We start from the raw sequence: 25535 nt of genomic DNA, 5'->3' as shown, positions 1-25535 counted from the left end.
AAAATAGGAGACTAGAAATACCACTAAGATACCCCTGAACAAGCTTAAACTCCACTCTAAGACCCAGTTTGGAAACTAACTTTCTGGTATTTTCTCACCTATCTTTAACTGATAATGCCTCATTTAAAAAAAAAAAATTATTGCAATGCATTTACAAAGTTAGAAAAAGGCAAAACCAACACATATCAATCTCCCCACAAACTAGAAAAATTTCTCTATCAAGAAATCCACATAATCCATGGGATTACTTATTCTGGAATAGTAAAAGGGATGCAGTAGTTGAGGAGAGGGATTATCTGGTTTAGGATAAGGTATTTAAATTGCTTTGCAGAACCTTCCTCCCAAACCTCTATGAACCTCTACAATAGCTTTCAATGCTTTTTCTATATTGCAATCCATCAATAAAAAACTTCATTATACTGCAACAACTTGATTATTTAAAGGGAAGTTCACTGCTCAGCATGCACATGCCAGTGAAGAGAGTGGAATATCCCTAGAGTGTACACTGAACCAACAGGCAACAGGCAGCTGTTTGAGAAGGTCCTAAACAAAAAAGAAAGCAATCTTAAAAGCAGGTTTACTCAGTGAGAAGACACAGAGCAGTAAAGCTCCAGAAGCAGTTTCACTAGAAAAACACGTCAGTTTTAACGTTTTATAGGGCTGGTAAAGGAAGGAAAAAAAGCAACAGCAGTTCTGTTAGCAACTGCCAATAACCACAGTAGTTTAAAATCAAAGATCAAGCAACAAATATGGCATCTGTTAGGAAAGACAGGTTACAGTGTTGCTTACATAACTGCTTAAAAACACTTCATGCACTGACCAGCGTAGTGTTACAGAAACCGAAAATAGAAAACCCTGGATAGAGAAAGTGCAAATGTGAAAACAATTAAAAAACAACATTTCACCAACTTTTTGATCTTATTGTCCTCCTTTTCACTGACAGTACTCCCAGTATCTTCTTCATCTTCAAAGGGATTGTAACTTGATTGTACTGACTGCACTGTGTTACTCTGGACACTAAGACTGCTAATTTGGAAAAGAAAAAGCATTATGGTGACCCTATCTGTATAAGAGAACACTGTCACTGGTGTCCCACTAAGCAGTTTCTTAAAAGACCCCTCCTTCAGCCAAAAAAATTTAAATAAGCATCTAAACGAAAACCCAAACATCTATTGAGTGCAGCATAAGGCTCAAGAAAGCCTGGAAAGTCTCACATATGGAGCATTCCTCCACAATTAGAATATCCTTTGTGGACCACAATTTCTTTTCCCTACTGCCTGAAATAAAAGGCATTGCAATTTTTCTAGCCAGCTTCACTCCTTTTTAAAGCAGTTGATGTTAACAGTTTTGTATTAATCACATCCAGAATTCTGATGTGACTAAATGTGTTGCAAGTTAAGATCTCAAAGTATTGCTGTCATTTCTAGAGACGGGAAGGTAGCAAGAGACCATCAGATCAGCTACAGAAAGCTCAGTTTCTCATTGAGCTTGGTTTCCTTCAGCTCCCAATGGAAAGAGAGCTATAAAATGAAGAATAATTCCCAAATTAATTTGTGAAGTGCAGAGACATCACTAAAAATGCTTGCAGATAATTATCATTTGATTGAACGGTGACTTTTTGATCCTGTAGAGCTTAGTGTATTTGAAGGCAACAATCTTTTCCAATTAGTGTTTTTAGGCATAAAAAAAACCTACCTGCTGTGTTTGTTAGGTTGTGAAACTTGGTCTCCCGTCTGGTTAACACCAGTCAGAGTCACTCCATCAGAAGCCTTCTTCTTTTCTCTTCTACTGAGAGTGCGATTCAGGTCTGCAGACCACTCCTACCAATGAATGCAAAACGTGATTGAGAAATTTAATTGAACATGTAATTATCACATTTAATTTTCAACCTGAGTTATGGAACGTACATCCATACATACAACACTGCCAATAATTACTTAAGATGAGAAATGCTAAATGTTTCATTTACAGTTCTCATCTAATTCCTGCTCCAGCACTGCAAACAGGTATCTGTGCTACTCACAAAATCCCAAGGTTACCTGTACTTCCCTGCTTGGTATTCTGAACCCCTTGAAAAGACTTAAAATACCAGACATCTGGTACACAACTGGAGAAATCAAAAGAGCTGGCCAGTGCGGATATTTAAAATATGTACTGTGAAGGCTCACAGTTTCAAATAACACCAAGACATCTGGATTTAAAAGGTAACTCTTACATTTAATTAAAAAAGGTTTTGTAAGACAGGGTTCACTTCTCAAGAAGCACTCTCAGATGACTTACAAAGAAGTTAATTTTTAAACTCATTTTATATCGCTTCTCCTGTCCCTAAGATTTGAGCCCTTAAGGTACTTCACTCTAGATTTGGTGAAATTCATAGTCCTAAAAAGCCATCTATAAGAGTTAAGGCTCAAATCAACACAAGTATTGACAAGAGTCATGATGCCACTTGTAGACCCTCCTTGAAGTTTTGAGCCATTCAGGAGCAGATGGGACAGGCATGGTGAGATCTAAACACAACTCCTGCATCAAGTCAAAGTTAAGCTTTGCTATACTGTTATACTATATATTATACTGATACAAAGCAGGAACCAACAGAAAACAAACTGGATGCAAGCAAATATCCTATGCTGAGACATGTTTCCTCTCAGAAGTCTTAAAGGTAAAAAAAGAGTCAGGAGAGAGTTTGCTACACAAAAGATGGCATTTAAGGTAAGTATTTTTATCAGAAAATGAAGTTTCGAGAGTTACTATTAGTCCTGGTTTATATATGTAGCACGGTCAGTCCAGTGCTTTCTGCAGTTCTTCAAATACCTCATTATTTTAACTTTGTAAAATACATATTGGATTTCTGAGTTACCATAGTTTAAAGACCACTGACCTATGCATATTTGCAGTTTATAATGCAATTTCATAGTCATTTGATCATGACTTTTTTACTTACGTCATCCTTGTAGCATGTAAATGAGAAAAAACTTGATTAGGAAAACAGCAACAGGAGTATTTCATTTGTTAATTACAATGCTTAAGAAAAAGGATGGTAATTTCCCCATGCAGAAGTAACTGCACTTCAGTGTTTCAGGCAAAGAAATTCTACTGTTCTGAATTTTCTTCCTCAAACGCTCTAATCTAAAGTTCCTCAATATTTTGAAAACAAGTGGTGTTTTCCATTATGGTTAATAAGGGAACAGTGAAACACTCCAGAGTTTATGCTTCCAATCCATTAATTTAATGTCTAGAACTTCTTTCAACTAAACCCATGATTCTGGTCCAACTCATTCCACTTCCAGCAATCATACACAAGTAGTATGATCTGCACTGACACGTTTTTGTACTTACTTCTTGTAGGCTATGTTAACAGAACACTACTTACAAAAACTCCTTTCTTTTGAAAATGGCATCCAGCAATAAAATGACCAACTGGGTCAAGGTGGATTTTTTTTTAATACAGCAGTATTGAATTTGAAATACCAATTTCCAAATTTTGAACTGTTTAATTCAGTCTCTCTCAGAGTCTTTGCAGCGTACAGTACAAATTACCTGCTAACAGCAGGGAAATTCTAATTGAAGTCCAAAGTCTCCCACCAAAGGGGAGAAGTAAAACAAAGGATAACATGCAGGTGTTAGAGATGGCTGATGACTACAGTAATGACTTTAGCTTAAAAAAAGTCACTGTAGTTTTCTGGTTTACCCAATTTCTCTTTCAATAGGTGCTCAACATAATCACCTCCAAAAGTTGTGGGATGAGAAGAGCCCAATGAAAACTGAGAGAAGAAAACTACTATGACTTGTAAAATGAAAAAATGCAGTGTTGGAAGCCTGAAGTTGAGAATTACACCAGAAAGAAATACTACAAAAAGCAAAGAGGAAAAAATAGACAAAACAATTCTGGGGTTTAAGTACTGTGACCTTACCTCAAACTGAGGCCAATTCATTGACATCCCTGGACCTTGATTAGCTCTAAACCACCGCAAGTCTTCAACAGCATCTGCTGTTTTGATATTCTGCTCCAGTTCACGGTAGATATTTTTGTAACTGCAAAACAAATTTGTCTTCTAATTTAGAATCATGGCAAATTCCCTGGAGAGTTTATTTTTTTAATATTTCAAAGTTCACAATAGTATTGAAAAAACTTAGAGCAAGACAGACTTTTAAAAACTGACAGACCTGTTAACTGCCTGTAAAAAGGGAAGAGTAGTCCAACAAGTAAACTTGCTAAAAGTTCACCACACCATAAAATCCTTGTTTGCCAGATTTTAAAACTATGACTCTTGTGTAAAGAAATTTAATTGGCTGTCATTAAAAATATATATATATATGGGACTTTATTTAAACTACTGAATGCCAATCTTGAAGTTTCTTTAATTTCAAAGCTTATCTACAGGACAGTAGAAACTGGTTTTTTGCCAAGTCCATTGGACTCTGTGAAAACTCCTGTTTTAATCCAATAAGAATTGTAAGCAATTATAAAAATAAAAAATCCCAAACTTGAAGCAGAGGTAAATGCGTTACACATTTTCCTGTGCAGGTATAATACCTGCTAACTGCTTGTACTGACTGGTTTGGGTACTCTCTGATTTTACTAACAGTACTATTTATATCAAATGTTATGAAAAAGAACCGCAGTACTTTTTCTTATCTCTTACTCTAGTTGTTTTTCATTAACAGAATAGAAGTCATGCTGCAGATACAACTCTGATCCCCTGATCCTAGACCATGCACATGGTAATGTACATGACAATACATTTACATCAAAGCCACCAATATGGTGCAATATGGAACTCAGAGTATAAAAAAATATCAACACAACAGTCACAAGGCTTAAAATAAGTGACACAGAACTGCTATTATATTGTTATATACATAGTTAAGCTGTTATTATACTCAAGATAGAGAATTTGTGAAAATCCTTCCAGACCAAATCACACAAAATTTAGAACTAGAATTCATTAGTGCTACATTGTCAAGGAGTCAAACTTTCTCAAAATACACTTCTACATTTCTCACTTTCTATATAATACTTGACTGCTTTAACATATGCACAGTATGAGGTTTATTCTACATCAGCAGTCATTTCATTGCATTTAAGCAATAGAGAGGCATGTATTTTGAGAAAGGGAATACATCCTTTTGAATGACTCACTAGCCATCAGTTAAATCAACAATAAACTTTAGGCCTACATCTGTAGAAAGCACAGCAGGCTGTTTTCTGGACTGTGCTCTTTAGCATCATTAAAGTTAAAAATCAAACTTTCTTTTCAAGACTAATTCTACATCTTTTATCTCTGTACTAAAAGAGGCAAAGGTAAGGAAATAGATAAACAGTTACAGCTGCTTTTTTCCTAGTTTCACCCAAATAGTTCTGTTCTTTGTTTGCACCTTATTATGACCACTCCTGGAATTTTAAGTATCTTAAAATGAAATCATTGCCTTTCCACTTGGTCATTTTCTGTGGTCTTCCCCCAGCCTTGTCCATTAAGTCAACTATTTCTCATTTATTTCTGTTTTGTAGTTTCCTTTAACCTGATGAAACTGAATCAAATGGGCAGCAATTCTACCATCTATCTACTCAGAGTAAAAAGAACCTGTCTCCCACAGCAGTTCCATACGAACTTTGAAGCAACCCAAAATGATAATGATGCCAAAATAAGTGGTTTTGACCATATCTATTGCCTGCTCTGTTTTCCTTCTTGCCTCTATATCACCCTCTTCACTCATTCCAGCCTTAACATTTGTGTGACAGCATAGCAAGCCAGTTTGGGACACTGCTCAGGGTTAAAACCAAACTCAGTTTTTCCTTTTCTCCTTGCACTTGAAGTGCTAACCAGAGTGCATGTGATCTCTGCTATTAGAAGTGGGACGTAAAATTCCACTATTGTTACAGCACTCACTGCAAGTATTCCTGTGTCTGGAGTTCCCTAGCAAAAGTTTAGCTTTCTTGGAATACAGTGAGGGCTCATGCAGAAAGAGCAAAGTACAAGACACGCTTGATACATATGACAGTATAAAGAGCAGATTTTGAAATTAAGATGGACAAGAGTTCAGCAATGGTTAACTTATGGATCTTAAATTTATCCCCAGATTAAGGTAATTTCATTACTGAACTCTAATATTTTAACAATAAATGTATTGACTACAAATTTCATGCCGTCCTACACTAATAAATTCTAGTTTGTTCTCCAATAAACATGAAAGACACATAATACACCAAAACCCTCTTTTCTCAGTCTTTGATCCAGCATTTTTTGATTCTAAGCCCTGAATCCTTTCTAATTGGAACACATTTCATTATAAAATACCACAAGAATGAAGGTTTGCTGGTTCTGGCAAATGTTAGAGATAGGTGCTAATCTCAGACAAAACAAAGAATTAATCTTACACTTTCAAACTGAAGCAACACATTAGAAACAAATCAGAACTCTGAACTCTGACGTATTTGAAGCATTTGTTACTTTTCACAGAGAAGTATAGTAAACATTAATTTTGAAGTTGTTCAGCTTTACCTTGCAACGTTGGACAAGTCAAGGTGTTTCTGAACTTCCAGGAGCACCTCTCGGAAGAAACGCAACCGTTTTTCCTCAAACTGCTGGCACTGTTCAAATACCTGCTCCATGTTCTCCATATACTGAGGAGTAGCATTATCTAATTCTTTCAGTGATTTTTCATACTTTTCTTTTGTCTGGGGGCACAAAACCAAACTGTTAGCAATATGTTTTATTACTGCCCTACAATACAGACTTATCGATGCACTAATGGCCAAGGTTTAGGCCAGAAGTTGCCAAGCTGCAATCTCTGTCCATGACCACTGTACCACATTAGGGCACAACGAGAGTTCTCTAAGTAAACTGCAGAAACAGTTACAATAAACCTCCAAGCATCTTCTCTGGCTTTTTATCAGAAATCATGACAAATGTTAATGTAACACCAAAGATAAAAACCAAAGGAGCTACGGAGTAGATCAGAGCAGAAAGTCTTTCAAGTTATTGAAGGTATTTGGAGACCTTTTAAAGTGCTGCCTTTTCTCCTTTAGTAGTTTACATAGTGCACTGAGTTATGACCAAAACCCCAAACGTTGTGTACATCCTTGTGAACATAAATTGCATACACTGTGAGCTCAGCTAACAGATACAACCTCAGACTCTGCACTGATCTACAGAAGCAGTCCACAGACAGGAACTTAAAGATCCCAACTGATGGAACATAACATTCCAGATCCCAGAACAGCATTCTCAAAGGATAAGGACATCCTTGAGGAGTCACACGTTAAAAGCTTCTCAGTAGCAGCCCACTGAAGAGATAAAGCAAACTGTGCAACAGAACAGCATTGATCTAAAAGAATTATAGCAGCTTGATTAAAAAAAAAAATGCACTCTGCAGTCAAGAATGATGATGTATTTAGATGTCATCAAGTTTTAGGCATCTGTCTCTCAGACTCTCAAGTGAAATAGCTCAGCCCTCACTAATAAACAAGTGGAACTCTGCCCTAGAAGTTTGCTGGCCTACTGTGCTTAGTTCCCTGCTGAAAGTACTTAAATGGAGGCCATACATTATTCATCTTCAGAGTAGAAAAATTTGGCAAGAACACATTCTTGGGAGAAAGCTGAACTTTGGTGCAGGACTGTAACTGACAGAGAGCTATGTGAACTGGTGTTCACAGCACATTCAGGAGAAAAAAGAGCTTCAATAAGACCAAGCTATAGGTTAAAAAAAACATACAGTATATACCTTTAGTACGTCTTGTTTGCTTTTTTCCACTTTGTCTTGTAATTTCTTGAGCTGTTCAGGATTCAGAGCTGGATCAGCTTTGCTGTTTGTTTCTCTGGATATAGCCAGCTTCTCCTCCTTGCAGGCTGCATGGTAAGCTTTCTTTGCAGCTTCCACCTACAAAGGAGATTTGAGTCTTTGCATCTGGGACAGTCTACAGCAATCATAAAATCTTTGCCATAAAATCATGTTGCAATGAAGAAACTGTCAGGTTTTGTTTCAGGATGTTTTTTCTTTTTTGGGGGCTGAAATTGTTTTCATTTAGGCCAAAGAATGAACAACATGTAAGAATCAACATCAGGAAATTACTGGAGCATTCTTTCACCATACAAGAAAGGTCACTCATACAGCTTAGAGAAGTGTTGAACAGACTCAATAAAAGGTTTACAGAAAGTCCCCGACTGAACACTTTTCCCTCATGCCCATGTTTACCTGCTCCCCTTCTTCTGCCAACCTGTTACTTAAGAATAATGTTACATGAGAGGGGAAAAAACCCACAAACAATTATTCCTTCATTTATTTGAGCAATTTGTAATTTTCAATTGCATGAGATCAGATACTGTTAAAATGATAGCTTAAGTTCCACTTTTTCCAGATTTTCACTGAACTCACCAAGATTAGGAGAGACCAAGAGAAAAATATTTATTTTCAGAAGAGGACAGAAAGCAAGAGATCTTTAAGAGAAAGGAGGGTCCAGCAGAAAGAATAGGGAGTTTACTCCCTTATAGAGATTTGAAACATTAGTATATTATAACACAGGATATCTAATACATAATCTACTGCTGTACCTCTTTCAGCTTTTTTGCCCAGGGTTTCTGAGCTTTCCTAAATCCATCTTCTGCTTCTTTGGTTTCCTTAAATCCTCCCATCATTTGCTTATGAAACGCTTCCTTCTGCCAGTTCTTGATTTTTTCAAAATCTTCATTCATCAGTGAACCTTTTACTTCTAGATGTAGTTCACTCACTTTTTCAGCTTCTGACATAAAAGCACACCAAGCCCTTTCTACTGTTCCATACTGTGGGCCTAAACACAACAAAAAGTGTCATTCTCAGTAACCATCACCCACATGGAACTTATATTCCCAAGAAACTACCTGAAACTATTGACTTATATTCACTTGTAAACAGCAACGTTGATGCAAACCTAGAAAAGGGAACAATTGCTTTTCATATAAATTTAGAGTATTATAAACTTTTAAGCCAGAAAAAATAATATTCATTTAGTCTGGAGTCCTTACCCCTGTACCACAATTCTCAGTGTTCCACATGTGAGCTCCTCTATTAACTGCCTTCAGTTTCTCAGTGTACTTTTTGAAGGGTGAATAACCATGAAAGGACAAACTATTGCAGAATATATTAAATGGGTGTCAGTTTAGCCTTCCTTAGAGCAATGTCTAGGTCTTTAATTACTAGTCTTTCCCCCACAATCACTGCCCCCTTGTTATTCAGAATCCCTTTACAAACTATACAGTTAATTATCCAGAAACAGACAGTTCTCTAGAACATAACTCAGCCCTGGAGGCAAGATTCATCTGCTTCAGCAAGAAACAAGCAAACTTGCAAAAGAGCAGGCCTTTGCTTGGTTGGGTTTTTATCAAAAAAAGCTTGGTCATTTGTCACATTACTGAGCCTCTTGCAAAGACTCCATTATAGGCTAAAACACACAATATTTCTACTTTGTACTTACCAAAACAAAGATATACAGAAACATTTTTTTCCATTTGAGAAAGTTGTCAGAGTTCAAACTCAGAAGGCATTACCTTTCTCCACAAGCTGCTTCCACCTTTTAGCCCATTCTGTGAGCTGCTGAGCATAGACCTTCTCTATCCGTGCCCGCTCATGAATACAATTCATAAGATCATTGCAAAGTCTGTGGCCATCATCAATTCGTTTTACTGTCCTCTTGTAATTTCCAACCTACCAAGAGAAAAATACTTAATTTCTGCTTGAAAGCTCTGAAAACAAGATAAATCTCTAATTAACACAAATACTGTTAACTAAGAGTAAGATAATACAGCAGGAAATAATCCATTATGGAATTCGGTTCATTAATCTTAAATCAATTAATCATAAAACCTAACTGCAAGAATATAACAAAGGCTACAAGCTCCTCTGTAAAAAATAGTTGTTAATTTTAAAAGTGAAAGCTTTATTATATTTTATTAGGCCTGCAATGTAATTATGGGCAGTCACCACAATTGTTCTGCATTATTATTTCTTGGTAATGTTCTAGATAGTGGAGAAAATGAAGAGAAATAATAGAGTATTTCTTCCCCTCTTCATTGTTTATTATCAAGTACCTAATACCTTAATTTTATGCTGTGTTTAATCTTTCAGGATTAATAAAACTGCACAGACATGCAAAGGAGCATTGCAACATCTCTATCAACCATAATAATAGTTTTTAAGAATGCACTCACTGCTGACAAACCAGATAGCAATTATTTCCAAAGTATACTCTAGAATTTAATGTGGGAAGATACTGACAGCAATGACGTGGAGCTCCCATACTTAGAATTGTAAATACTAAAAACCCCACAGCTGCTCAATGTACAAGCTACAATAAAATGAGGACATGGAGCAAAATGCACACTATATAATGAACATCCACTATATAATTAACACTCCCTTTTCACACACCAACATGGAATAGCAAATCTAAACGTCTGAAAGGAAAAAAAGCCTTACACACTGCTCCCAGAGTAACATTTCCACTGAATTCAAGGTCACTCAGCCTGGCTTTTGTAAACATTAAACAAGACCTAAGAACTCTGTTAAGAGAATTTGCACAGCCTATTAAATATCACAGCCAGTTTCTTATCTGCCCTAACCACCTGACTGAAAAATGAAGATTAGCAGCAAGGCAGTAGATAAACATTCAAATACTCAAAGCACGCTAGTCATTCTTACATACAGAAATACATCCAACTTTTAGGTTCATTTACTCAGAACTTTGTCAGCTGATGTACATGCAAGCCATTTGCTTGAGAAAAATGGTATACAGGGGAATATTCTTAAAAGGGAAAATAATCCCTATATTAAATGCTGGAAGAATACATGACTACACTAATAAATACAGACAGATGTTAGGACTTCTCATTAAATCTGGGAAAAAAATAAAATCAAAACTATCAATGACAAAACCATTTCTCTTAGACAGTGGCTTCAAAGAATTCATTTGAGCACGTTTTTTCATTTGGACTAGATCCACTTCAACAGATCAAAGGAATTTAGTTAGCATCTAAGTAATGCATTAGTTAGCAGTCACTGATTCATCTAAATCATGTAAACAAATGCATACACATACCCCCTGCACATTTAAACATAAGCCACAATAGAACTGAAGATAAGAAGCTACCAGAGAGAGTCAATGCATCCATGTCAACTGATTGCATCTATTACCAAGAAAGCATGAAAGATAACCTCCTGTTTTCAGGAGAAGTGCAGATCGAGGAGCAGGCAGTTATACCTACGTCATCAAAGTGTTAAGGAAATTAAATACCTCCAAGAATACTTTCTACAGTCTTTGTAATGAAAGACAAATCATTCATCTGCTCAAAATTACTCCATCTGTAGGTTCACAGACAAGCAGATTTTCAAAACAGGTTAGCTTGGCACAACTACTGAAGCCTTATATCAGCATCAATTTGTGTCTCCAGCTATGCGCCCAGGGATTTATGTCTGTAACATGAACATTTCCTTTCATAAATCTTCACTATTAAATTAGCATTTTAAATGCTAATATTGAATGAGAGCTGGCTGCCTTGTGGTACATTTAATCCTTTCATTTTGCATTGCCTGAGCAAACTCTAATCTCATGGTAACATCTAGCAGTTGCCAAATTTCAGGCAGGTATTCAGAGAACTGAACCGAGCTTACCTATGATGGTCCATTCACTGTTATCTCATTAGGCCACCTTTAAAGAGCTGCATGCACACCACGGATAATTCACTCACACTCCCTCCTCCTCCCAGGAGGACTGAAGGAACTCAGCATCACAGTTTAGAATCAGCATAAGGAGCAACCAGGCCTACAATACTAGAAAATAACCTAGTCTTGCAAAGAAAGCCTTTTACACTGAAATTTGCCCTATGAAGAATGCTAGAATTTTGGAAATACAGCATTTCTTCTGTGTTTCATGACAGAGAACATAAGTTATATAACTTGGCATGTAACACTTTAAAAACCTAGTGGTTTCTTAAAAAAAATTGCATTTTAAGTTATGGACGCTGCAATGACAAATCTTTGAGAAGAGGAATGTGCAGCCTTGTCACTGTAGGAGATGAGGTTTGAGGCACAAGGTCCTTAGACCACAGAGCCAAGTAAAGGGAAAAGAATTCCAGCTTTTATGTCACCAAGGAACTACCAGATTAACTGTAGATAAGTTAAAACAATAAATGAAAAACCCAGAAACACACTCAAGACATCCTGAACTCTGAAAAGCATTATGTTATACATTGTTTATTCAAGACTCCTTTTTCCAGTTTCTGAGGTTACTGGCAAACATTCTGCAAGACTTCCCCCTTCCCCTTCACAACAACTATTTGAGCAAATTAAAAATGAAAAATTCTTCTATTTGTAGCAACTGGCCAGGAACAACACAAACAAAAAAAAATCCTGTGCTTCTTTGTTTCAGGTTTCAGTCAGAGCCACATTTACATAATGCCCGGCAATTTTCAGATTTCTCAGTGAGCCCTCTACAGTACATGAACAGATGTGATTTTGCTAGTTAGAATAACTTTCTGATCATTCTGAGCATTGGGCTATTTCCTGTTAAACAGACAGCAGACAACTAAGACATGAATGAAATTATGACATGACGTTCTAAGTTTCCATGTCCTACAAATAAAATATTTGTTTCAGAAAAGTAAATTGTAAGATTACAAACTTTCTTACCATTTCAAGAAGAAAAATAGATATTTAAAAACTATACCCTACTTTCATTTTAGTATCAACATTACATCCATCTGAAAGAGATAGTTTATTATAGGATATCAAAATCAGTTGCTGTTTACCCTCATTTTTCAGAAACACTTCAAAAGGAAATAACCAAGAGTTTATTTCTTAAAAATACCACTATAATGGTCACTTTTTTGATGCAATCAGTTAATTCTGTGAAAATTGTGATTCATAGTTTTTTGTCACTCTCCCTACCTGTTCTAATTTGAAGTAACTATCTGTTTTAACTCTTTTCCACTGCAAAAAATACTGAACTTTGCTACTAATAAACCTCAGTTGATCCTATTTTGCCCATTTATCTCTCACAGGCATTATAGATGGCATCAGGTCTCCACTTAACTTAATCAAGAAAGCATTCCTTCTGATTTTATAATTTCCTCTCAGGCATGAGCACAGCAATGTCACCTCAAACCCTCTGCCAAATCTAAGATTTAGGGACTCAGTAATATCCAGAAAATAACACAGAGGCACCCTCTGATGAGGCATTGATCATCCTATACTTGGCAGTCCAGGCAGCTTTCTTTAGACCAAGGGAGCCAAGCACTGTCACTGACAGGATCTTTAGTGGGAATATCTAAGAGTTTACAACCTCATTATTCTACAATTTCAACGCACTAAACACAAAGGAGTCTTAAATTATGTAGGCTCCTTTACCTCAACTGTTAGACTTTTATTTTAAGGCATATTCATAGAGCAGCATAAAAGCCTAGAGTGTTAAACATACTTTGCAGGTTTTTCTGGTACACAGAGAAAAAAGAAGAGTATTTTCATTTGTTAGCAGCCCAGAAGGTGGCAAACGTTCAGCTATTGCTAAACTCCTCTTAAGTAATTTCAGCATATCATGATAATCACTATAACCACAAATACTTCAGGAGTTTCAAATGCCTGAAGATAGAGTTGATGTCAACTCTTTTTCCAAGCTTGCAGAGCTTATTCATAACAAGTCAGCCCTTATGAACTGGAACCATTCAAAAGAAAGCCAACAAGGGTATTTTTAGGGGCAAATACTCCTAGGCATGAAACAGAATAATAAGCTCTAGAGGTTCACAGTGAAACCCACACATCAGTGGCCAGCATGGGGACACACACTATTTCCAGCATTCCATTGAACCATGAGCAAAATTTCTTTCCAGCTACGTCAAACAGGAAGTTTCCAAACATTTCAACCAGCATTAACATCTATAACCACTGTGTGGTTTTTATAAATAAAAATAATTATCTTGCTGCATAATTTGCACATACACAGTCCCAGTACCTATGAGTGCTAGCTCTGGGGAAGTTTATGCATATAAATTCACCACTGGTTACAAGAAAAATCCTGAGGAAGCTCTTAAACACACAAAATCTTAAGCCAAATACACCAGTAAAGCAAACACCTGGCACTATAAATGAAAAATATTCTGTTGCTCAAAGTTAGGAGGAGATTTAAAAAATGTCTATGTGACAGGAATCTACTATTGCAGAGTCCAAATATTTTTTATCCAGAGTGTTTCATTTGGGCCTTGCTTTGGTTGGTTTGGGGGGGTTTTTTTTCGGTAGAATTTTTTTAGTGGTTTGTTTTGTTTTTTTTAATGTGGTTAGAAGGGGGCAGGGGACAATGGCAATGCAAACAGTGGCCAAATTTGATTCACTCATCCTACACAGGGGATCAGCTTCCACTGTCTGAGGCTGGAAATCTTATATTGCTAGTGGATTCTCAGCAAATCCTTCAGAATGCAACAAAAGCCCTGTGTTCAGCACTTCGAAATGCACACCAGGTCCTGTCCTCCAAGGGAATCGCTCACAGCACTAAAATAATCCCAGCTGCAGGTTTAGCAGCTGTTCAGAGTGACTATTTCTGTTTGGGTAGTAGGTGTTTTAAACACCCCTGCAATAAATGGGCTCCATATTGCTGATGTTAGCAGAAAGTCAGGGAGATAAGGAAGCACACCTAGGGGATAAGGAGCACACAGTCTCTGGGGGACCTAGAGCTCATTTAAAGTAAGTGCCTCCACAGACAGGGTAGCTGCTCCTTTTGATGTCTTACCTTGCAAGATATGCATACACTTCCACTTTGATCTCTAGGAACACTCACTCATTGGCTTTCTTACCTTCACAGGTATGTAACTGAGCAAGAGCATTGGTCTCATCTTGCCCAAGGCACTTTTCTTTTAATATGCCCCTGATAGTGATTACCAAGCATAAGACTGGGGCTTAATAAGCAGAAGGCAAATTTTATGATGTATTTCGTTAATTATTAATATAACAAATTCTTTCACGGGCATTCCAAAACTACTTCAATAGGACAAGGCCAATAGGTTTGCCCACTTCTCGTGTTTCACTAAAGCAACACAATGTTGGAACTAACCAGTTTTGCCACGGTCTATTTTTGGATGCAGAAAGTGCCCTAAATAATTATGACAAACTAAGATGCATTTACAGCAGTCATGCAAAAGCTTAGACTCCATATAATAGATGAAAAAGAAATACAAAGGGTTTCAATTTGTACATTTTCTGCTTTCCCTTGGAAAACTTGCTGCCACCCTGCTTCAGGCTATCAGCAATAACCTTTGATTACCCAAAGCATATCCTTGTCAGCTAAGTAACACCGATGAAGGAATTCCTTCAACATCCTATCAACAATATGGCTCAGTCTTTAAGATTTCTGCAGCTAGAGAGAGTTATGAGCTTAACTAGACACATCAAGGTACCCTGAAGCTTGACAGAAAAATAAATTGAGAGAAACCTCCATTTCTTGAGTAATCTAAGACAGTACTACAACTGAAACTTTGATGAAATCCTCCACTGTTATCATGGTAATTACCTTTCAGAAAGTATTTTCTTATTATTTTTCAATTCTTTGTTCTCCAAGCACCCTTTATTAAAATATGTACAAAATTCTCTCACTCCTACAGTAGTTTTGTTGACTAAACACCTGAAGAAAGTAGAGGAAAAGGAAAGGATTTGTTCTTCTGAAAAGGATTTTATCATCCTGCTAGAAGACAAAAAGCTTTTAAGTAATATCTTGGGTTAAGCAAATAAGAAAAAAAGATTCAATTTAATTGTGAAAGCTGCTGCTATTTCTACTGCATGCTAAAACAACACGTATAATTCTGAAAGCCTGTTTTATTCAGTCGTATCAGCTGTTCTGATGCAATATACTACCTCTGCCTAAGCCTTGATCTACCCACATTTTTTGACTGCCAGATCTACAGCAAACCATCACCAAGAACACGAGTCCAAACAGCAACTTCTCCAATTCCCTTTCAACAAGGCAACAATTTCCCAACCACAAATCAGAACCTGATAACAATATCTGTGTTGCAATAAAAAATACTGACCTTTAGAGGAAACAAGTTACTATTCGTATTGTATTTCCAGCACTGAGCTTAACTCTCAGTGCTGGAACTGGAAGTTTCCATGAACAGTATTGAAATAGCAACTTAATAAAAAAAGCTTAACAGATGAAGTAACCTGCATTGAATTGCTCCATGGACAGTCTGAGCATATGCACCCAGACAAGGTTAGAGCAGTACATCTACTACCAGGCAATGACAGAATCTAGATTCATATTTTTCAGTAAGAAACCATAGCAAAGGCAGTGACAGTTCCAAAAGAAAACAAAGCCTTCTAAAGTCAGAAAACTGATAGAGAACAAAGTGTTTCATTTCCTAAACACAATGAAATTTCTGTCAATGCAATGGCAAAAGCTTTGAAGTTCACTTATCAAAGTTTTATTAAGTACAGTTCTCATCAGCACAACAGAACAACAACTTTCAACAACTAAAAGTTGTTGTCTTAGTTTCAACAGATATATAGTGAGCAAAAAACAGCTTTCACAGTCAGTTTTTCAGCTAGGTCCCACAGCCAGCCACCCCACTCTATCCTAAATGCCTTTCAAGAAAAAGATGGGCTTTGTACCACAGTTCAAAGGTAAATAAATCTGAGCTATTTTGGAGTGCAAGGGAACAAACTCAAGAGCTTACCCTGCCAGACTGTCACTTTTGTGCCACAGCCCAGTTTAAATACATTCACTGCTTTCAGCTGTGGCAGTAAAATATAGCAAAGTACCTTTTAACAAACTGCAAGCTGACTTCAAAAACAAAGAAAAAAATCTTATTGTGTCAAAAATCTTGAGAAACCTCTAACAAGAATGTAAATGAGAGAATCTGTAGTAACAAAACTTCCAAATTGATTTAAGAGTTCTTTACTTCTGTGACCTGAGGCATGAAGCACTCAGCTAGCATTCCAAATGCACCACATCTTTTTTAATGGAATCAAACAGAACACATCGATCAAAGCTGTTTAACCCTATCGAGAAAGACTAAGACCAAAATTCAAAGTCACAATCTTCAGAAATAAAACAACCAATTTAGAACATATAAAAAAGGATGAGCTTTAGACTAAATATCAGTCAAATTTACTTTGGAAAGATGACTCCAAACCAGATGTATCATGGAATGGTTTGGGTTGGAAGGGATCTTAAAGATCATCTTGTTCCAACCTCCTGCCATGGGCAGGGACACCTTCCACTATCCCAGCTTGCTCCAAGTGCCATCCAACCTGGCCTTGGACACCTCCAAGGCTGGGGCAGCCACAGCTTCTCTGGGCAACCTGTGCCAGCGCCTCCCCACCCTCACAGGGAAGAATTTCTTCCTCATACCCCATCTAAACCCACCCTCTGTCAGTGTGAAGCCATTCCCCTTGTCCTGTCACTCCAGGCCCTTGTCAAGAGTCTCTCTCCATCTTTCCTGTGGGCTCCCTTCAGGCACTGCAAGGCCACAGTGAGGTCACCCCAAAGCCTTCTCTTCTCCAGGCTGAACAATCCCAGTTCCCTCAGCCTTTCCTCCCAGCAGAGCTGCTCCATCCCTCTGCTCCCTTTGGTGTCCCTGCTCTGGACTGGCTCCAGCAGCTCCCTGTCCTTCCTGTGCTGGGATCCCAGGGCTGGATGCAGCCCTGCAGGGGGGTCTCAGCAGAGCGGGGCAGAGGGACAGAATCCCCCCTCCCCTGCTGCCCACGCTGGGGGCTCAGCCCAGCACAGGGGGGTTCTGGGTTGGGGTATGTTGAGCTCTCACCCACAGCACCCCCAGGTCCTCCTGCCAGGGCTGCTCCCTCTGCTCATCCCCACCTGGATTGAACCCAGGGGTTCCCCCGACCCAGGTGCAGCACCAGCACTTGCTCTTGTTAAACCTTATGAGATTCCCATGGGCCACTGCCCGAGCTTGTCCTGGTCCCTCTGGATTGTCACTGCACCCTCAGCCTGGTGTCATCTGCAGACCTGCTGAGGGTGCCCTCGATCCCAATATGCCATTAATTATGATATTAAGTAACACCGGTCCCAGTATGGTCACCTGAGAGACAGCACTTGTAACTGATCTCCATTGGGATTCTGAGCCACTGACTGCTTCCCTCTGGATACAACCACCCAAGTAATTCCTTTTCCATCCAGCAATCCACCCATGGAATCCATGTCTCTTCAATTTGGAGAGAAGGATGTTGTGGGAGTCAAAGGCTTTACAGCAATCCACATAAATGACACCTGTACCCCTTCTCTTGTCCACTGATGGAGCCACTCCACTGGAAAAGGCCACAAGGTTGGTCACACAAGATTTGCCCTTGGTTGTCTCAAATAACCTTCCTGTCGTCCCTGTGCCTTATCAGAGCTTCTGAGAGGGTCTGTCCCATGATCTTCCCAGGCACGCAGGTGAGTTTGACAGGTCCGTAGTTCCCAGGGTCCTTCTTCCCACCGCTTCTAAAGACAGGTACAACATTTCTTTCCTGTCACCTGGAATTTCACCTGATTGCCATGACTTTCCAAGTAGCACTTCAACAGCAAAGAACAACCTTTGTGGTTATAAATCAAAAAAGAGAAAGCATAGAAAACCCTATATGGAAACCAACTGATTGCTATGCAGAAGTCTAACATTTCCTTATCCAAGGATAAAGAAAGGTATGCTCATGCATTATACATTAGCCTACTCACATTGCTTATGAAACAGACTGCAGTCCTGCCCTTTTGGAAAGAATACACAGAAAATTCCAAAGAAACAGACTTAAGTAGTAGTGTTTACAAAATGATGTAAAATAAATCACCAAAAGCACAAACACAAATAAGCCACCTATAATAAGCATCAAATACATTTAAGCAAATCTTCGTGAAGGCCCTCATTTAAGGTAATTGTCATTTCTGATCATCCTTTATTGGATTTAATTCTTTGAGTTCAAATTTGTCCAAACATAATCATCCTAGTTTACAGAATTTTCATTCTTATTCACTCAGCTTTTATGCTTCCAGACATGATTACTTGATGGAAGACAACAGCTTGGTACGGAACAGCCAGCCAGAAATCACATTCTGCTGCCAAGTATATGATGCCCAACACACATCAAAATATCCCCTTTGGTCCAGAATTCTTTTTTTCCTGACTTGCCTCATTTTATTTTGAAACACTCGTAGCAAGGAAGCCTGCTCAGGAAGTTGCCTCAGCATAAAACAAACCATACAGTAAAATTGAGGTTGGAAGGACCCTCTGGAGATCAGGTAATCCAATCCCCTGCTCAGAGCAGGTGTGATAGCTCAGATTGCTCAGGATCACAGCCAGCTCTGTGAGTAGAGGTCCCACAGCCTCTCTGCAGTCATCCTACAGAGTACCCCTACAACAAAAGGGGTCAAGGCTTAGAATACAGTGATTTTAAAAGAACTTCTTTATAAATAAGACAGATATATTTAACATAATAGTTAATATGTCTCCTCAAAAAACGGTACCTGTCTACTCAACAAGAACCTCATTGGCATTAGGTCCTTTAGAAAATATATTGAAAAACCATGGGAGATCTGCATCAAAATGTAATATGCTGCCATTACAAAGAGCACAGTTTAGTGGTCTAGAAAAGCTTACATTTAAAAGGAAATACAGTACCAGGTCACCAAAATCAAGCTGTCACACACAGATCTCTGGCAACAGAAATATTCAGACAGGTTCCCCTGAGCTGTTTTCATGTTTGCTATAGTTCAAACTCCAAAGAGCTCCCTCTCAAATGGCAGAAGTTTGTCCTACTGAATACAGCTAATTTGAACAGTGTACTTACCTCCAATTGTGCCAGTGTTGGCGCTGTCAAACCTTTCTTTTTGCTCTAAGAAAAAGATCTGGTTTTGTAAAAGTATTTCTGCTTTCTGAAGTTTCCTTTCTTTAGACCTTAAATTAGCACAGCATCTGAAAGCCTCTGTCAGACTGGGGCAGCACAAATTACTGGTATTATGAAGTACTTTATATTGTCTTTCTGCATGTACCCTTTTACACTGAGATAAGCATAACTTCTCTCAAAAAAGTTTACATTTATATCCAGATACAAACAGGAAACAGGCAGTACATTCACACGCTGTCTTACACATTTGTAACTTATGTACACTTACAGTAGCCTGGAACAGTTACTTTAGATTTAATACTGATCATTTTAAAAGCTACTCACACATGCCCTTCCTTGACAGTAAAAATTGACAAAGGTTCAATTCTGAATTCCATACCTTACCCACATGGATGATCCTCAAGTTTGTGCCCATTAAAGCCCTCAACAGAACTAGGTCAAAATCCAAAAGGTAATTTCTACCCCGAAGGCTATTTCTGCAGATCACAATTACCAATGTGTCTTGTATTGCAACTCTTTCCACAATTTACAGTGCACAAAAATCAGATTTTCTACAGTGAGAATAAAAAATAAAATCAAAATATTGAATAAAACATTTGGATTACCTCCCAGAAGCTATCACTAGAAACTTCTACGCCAACGGAATCATCGTATGAGCCAGACATTGCTACGTATGATGAGCTTGTAAGTATTCAGAGCTTAAACACCTTCAGAATCTGTAAAAACAGGAAAAAAAAAACATTTATGAGCATTATTAATGCAGTGGAATTATGAAGTTATGAGAAAAAAATTATGTTAGGCAACGTCATTTAATATTCATATCTAGAGGTGCCACATAAAAACAAGAAGTAACCACACAGGGCATTTTGGAACAGAAAACTTCTACCATACAAAGTTTGTGGTTCTTATCATGATTTTGGTTGTCCAGAAAACACTCAATGCATCTGCTTATATCACATTTCACTACTCTTGAGTTTATTTAATGATAAAATTTCCTATTACAACCAAAAGAAAAGATTGAGCAGTGAGATGCTTACTCATTAACTACTCCACTTTCAAAGCATTCCTATGAGACAATCAACTGACCTTTGCTTCTGCAACAACCACCTGCACTGACTCCTATTTCTTTTCCACTGGAATCTGTGTTATGAAACCCACCGGAAATATTTAAGGCCAAAATTTGTTGATTTAAAGAAAAATAAATGTCTTCTTGTCATTTTTCTATTTTAGCAAAACAAAAAAACAGAACTCCCATCAGCTCTGAATTCTGTGCTTTATTAGAAGTAAGTAATTACTTTAACAATTCAGGCATTTTCACTTTTATTGACACAGCTGCAAGGAAGAAAAATATAATCTATCCTCATCGAAGCAGATGACTTTATAAATCACCAGCTATGAAAAAGGTTAGGGTTACCCTAAGCTAACATGTAAGATTAACATCAAAAACATAACTGAGACAAAAATCCAGGCACTTGCATCCACAAATGCAGTTTGTGGGCTGGAGACCAAGAGGTAGGAGAGAGAGGAAACAGCTGCCTCCCAAAACACATGCACAAATCCCTGTCTGATCTCTACAGATACTTCGCCAGGTTCTCCTGTTTGGATGTCTCCTGCCAAGTTTATCTCTAACTACTACCAGGGATACATACAGGTAAACAGATTTTACCACCCTTTGTGGGATAAATACTTTTATCAGTAGACTGTAAGTTGAAGCTCCCTCTCTTTTTTTGCCCTAGCAATCTTGCTTCCCTTAATGGACCATGGCCCCTCAAAAGGGGGCAGAAAACGTCTTCAAACCTGACCTTGCTGCCCCAGTGGTTATGACAAGCTGCTGAGAGAAATGGCATTGAAAGCCTCCCAGGCAAGGAGAATTCAACACTAAATTAGCATTTCTGGGATACACTGAAAATAATGGTGCCATAAGGGTAGGCACTTGTTTATAACAAAACCCAGCTACTGAAACAAAACAGTTCTTTGGACAGTTGCAGCACAAACATAACAAAATTACTCTGGCTGGGAAGACAAGCTGTTTCTTCTTACCAGTTTTTCATCCAATTCATTTACATAATGCAGTTCCCAAAAAGCTTACATAACCTTAATGGTGAATATGAAACTAAAAACCACAACAGGAACACCAGTTGTTAGAATTTTATTTTTAAAAGACAGCCGAAATGTAAGAAGGGTTCTGCAAAATGGCAAACTAGAAGGGAAAATCATATAGAGACAAATTATTTTTACTTGTTAGTGTAACAATCTTCAAATTATTTAATTAGTAATTACCAAAAAACCAGCATTTCCACCTGTGCTTTTACTGAGCCAAGAGGGAAAAGCTAAACCACTATTCAATTGTCAGTTTCTCTAGAAGCACACCTTTACCTGGAATGTATTCTTTCCAGATAAATTTTGTCCCTTGCAATTTTTACAATACATTAAGGTAAGCAAAGATCTCATTTGTAAGTGTTGATATTTTCTCATGCCCTTTTTTAGACAGCTATAAGCAGCATAAGGAAGAAATCAAAGTGCAGTAAGCTTGCAACTAGCTGGACAAATTCAAAAGAATAGTTTAAAATTAAACAGCCGGGCACACCACACGGAACAAGGGACGAATGAGGTTCTGAAGGTTGTCAGGAAGGGTTAGGGCAGCTTTTCTCCACTACACCAAGACCTTTCAACCAAAGTGTTCACTGCCATTTGGAAGAGATCTGGAAGACAGCTGTAGAGTTCAGCATCTTGGTAAAAGAAACCCTGAAGTATAAACCTGAAGGGAAGTTTCAGCAAGTCATCCACCCCACTCTCCCAAACCACACAAGCAGTATTTTTCCCCTCCGATTACAGATAGAAAAGACAATGAAAGTGTTCTGAAGTAATAATACAGTGTCCACTTACCTTTAACAAAAGAGCTTAAACTATATCATTCCTGCAAATTTACCCTGAAAAGTCAAATGGAAAAACTGAAAAAGCTCAAACACAGGAATATTTTCTTAAATGAGGGAACAGGTTGTGTGGTGACTAGGTTTTTAAAAAAACCCTTTTATTCCTCCTCAACTAGAACTACATAATACACAGAGTTATCCTTTTTTTCCATAGAAGCATGAAAATGATCAGCACTCAGGAAATACTGATGGAATTAAGGTTTTAATATGCCAAATACTATGCTGTGAGAAAGTATGAGCAAGCGTATTTAGGGAAATATTGTGAAGTCATAGCAACAACTGGAACAGAAAAACACTATTTTTTACAGCCCTACTTAAAAATAAACTGTATACTGAGATAGGAACATTAAGTGGTGTGAGTCATGCTACCCTCACAAAATAGAATTATTACAGCAGCCAGGCCTTTAGCACATTTTTCGTCAGGGTTTGGTCCTCCCATCCTCCAAGTGAATTTGCAGAGGTTTCACAAGTAAAGTTCATTGCACTCTTTTTTTGTTTTGCAGGGTCTTCCATTTCACTGTAAACATATGAACAACTACAGCTGTTATGTAAAATCTAGAAAATTTAGACAGATACAACAAGAAAGATGAGTTCTGCATAGATTCTCCACAAATGATCACCTGTGTCTCCCAGGGCCGGGGGTTCTTTGGTCAGCTGGATTGCAGCAGAACCTGTAACTCCATAGGAAAGCACAGTGCACACGCCCACTTCCTATATTCCCACAACAGTTTGGCTTCATCCACTCTTTTTCTTCTCATTCCACAACTCCAGGCCCATCTCTTTAGCACCTTTTTCTTGTCTCCCAACTGCTAAGCACAGTGCTGCGGCCACCAAAAAAAGCAGCACAGAGAAAGCCTTACCAGTTCAGAGCCCCTGCTGCCTTTTGTCACAAGCACACTTTAGCCACGAGAGCTTATATAGGCTAAAAATAAACCACAAAGTCCAACTGCAGAAAGTAACTCCATACTGAACAGTACATACTGTAATAGCTACGGAAATGATGCAAACAAACAAGGCTCCAGTTTCTTGGCCCTGGCCTTTAAGCAATTCTTGTAAATTAGGATACATTGATCTTTGACACAAGGAAACGGACCAATAAATAAATGTGGCTTTTTTTTTTAAAGCTTCCTCTTAGGGAACATTCTAGCCATGCTTTATACTAAAGACCTTGAATTTCTTCCTCACTGCTAGTGCCCTACTGTGTGAAAAGAAGTGCTATAAACATCCTGGAGGCTTAACACACAAGGATTTTAGGAAATATTAACTAATAATGAGCAAGCAGACCTTCAGATACCACACACAAAACCAGCTGAACACAATATGCTGCCTCTGCTCTCAAGAAGTTGGTTTTGATGTTGTTACTTTGAAAGCAATTTGCAAAGTTCCTTGCTTTGTTCATGTTGAAATACTTGGGTTTTTTTTCAGTGCAACAAATGCAGACTATTAAGAAGCTAAAATACTCCAGTGAAATCCAAAATTTCTCTTAAGGCATTTTTCAACAGGAAGATGGGGAAAAGCTTTTAAAGAAATCCTTCAGTTAAACCCCTTCAAGCTTGTAATAACAATTAACTCCGATGAACTCTCACTGTGAAACAGGTGAGGTTGTTGAAAGTGAGATTTTAACATTCTGATCTCTTTAGGAAGGTTATGTTTATTTTGAAAATATATTTCACTATACTCAAAAAGATAGCATTAAAAAAAAAAAAAAATCTAATTACAGTCCTGTGTACAATGGCCTTTAAAGCACAGCAATCACTAAACTGTGGCCCTAGGTGACAAACTGGTCCACAACAGAGAAACATCTCAATCAGAGAGTGACAGAACCTTCCAAGCATGATCAGCCCAGGTTGTTCAGGGCTTTTATACAGATGGATCTTGAAACCACCAGGGATGGAGATGGCACACCCTCTCTCTTCAGCCTATTCCAGTGTTTAACTGTCCTCAAGATGACATACAGAAGAAAGAAATTAATCCGTATTTAGAAAGCCAAATGGCATTGCCATGCATTGTCTCCAAGGACTCTACAGATGCAAGCTGAGACAGTCTAGCAGCCTCTAGAAGAGAAAAGCACCTGGTCACACTACCTTTTAAACTTATTTTTGGAATGACAGGATTTGTCACCATGGATCCAACCTGTCAGGATTCCAAGTTTCATGACTAAGGAGTGAACTACTTATGTATAAGAACATGACTCAACTTCAATTAGCAGCTCCTAAGAACTTTCAGCTATAGTATTTTGCCTTATTACTCACTGAAGTCTCAGGTTTTGTTCCACACGGAATAGGAAGGAAACAAGACTCCATTGTACAGAAACAAATACAATCTGTGCTTTAAGTGCAAACTACTGTGGTTTGCTACCAAGTGTACCCACCATGAATATGCTCAATCTCATATTCCCTGGTTAAATAAAGCAATTTAGATATTACTTTTTTTTCTATTTTGTCCAAAGAGCTTGCTCTATAAGAGTTTCCAGTTTCTTCAGGGTTCAATCTGTTTACTATTTACACAGAAGAAAGTGACATAACTTCTTTAGCAATATTGTGAAATCATGTAACAAAAGCTGTTAAGATTCACAGCTACTGACACTAAAAAGTCCATAAATTAATATGAAAAGTAAACATAGGAAAAAAGTATGCTTTGGTTTACACATCCAAGTGACACCAAAAAATTCCAGCCCCTGGGTGCAGGGAAGAAATGCATCAAACCATGATTAATCACTGCTACTCAGTGCTGTGAAGTCTTCTAATTGCGATCAGC

At 37.9% G+C, this 25535-nt stretch overlaps 1 protein-coding gene across 8 annotated transcripts in view; it reads right to left on the bottom strand.

Annotated features, from left to right (window-relative positions):
- Positions 1–25535, bottom strand: part of PACSIN2 (protein kinase C and casein kinase substrate in neurons 2) — a 53914-nt gene that overhangs the window by 5784 nt on the left and 22595 nt on the right. For 2 of the 8 annotated variants that reach the window (XM_048300848.1, XM_048300849.1), the window contains exons 2-10: positions 20451–20561; positions 9522–9678; positions 8550–8785; positions 7723–7878; positions 6501–6676; positions 3912–4032; positions 2942–2947; positions 1696–1820; positions 910–1026 (exon numbers count right to left, since the gene is read on the bottom strand). In XM_048300848.1, the coding sequence (XP_048156805.1) occupies positions 910–1026; positions 1696–1820; positions 2942–2947; positions 3912–4032; positions 6501–6676; positions 7723–7878; positions 8550–8785; positions 9522–9678; positions 20451–20510 (1154 nt within the window). In that variant the 5' untranslated portion in view covers positions 20511–20561. Of the gene's footprint in view, positions 1–909; positions 1027–1695; positions 1821–2941; positions 2948–3911; positions 4033–6500; positions 6677–7722; positions 7879–8549; positions 8786–9521; positions 9679–20450; positions 20562–22731; positions 22956–23398; positions 23603–25535 lie in introns of those variants that run through there. The other 6 variants (XM_048300850.1, XM_048300852.1, XM_048300853.1 and 3 more) reach the window with 6 other exon arrangements.

This window comes from Corvus hawaiiensis, chromosome 4, assembly GCF_020740725.1.
Source record: "Corvus hawaiiensis isolate bCorHaw1 chromosome 4, bCorHaw1.pri.cur, whole genome shotgun sequence".
NCBI lineage: Eukaryota > Metazoa > Chordata > Aves > Passeriformes > Corvidae > Corvus > Corvus hawaiiensis.
This window is presented reverse-complemented; position numbering and strand designations above follow the sequence as displayed.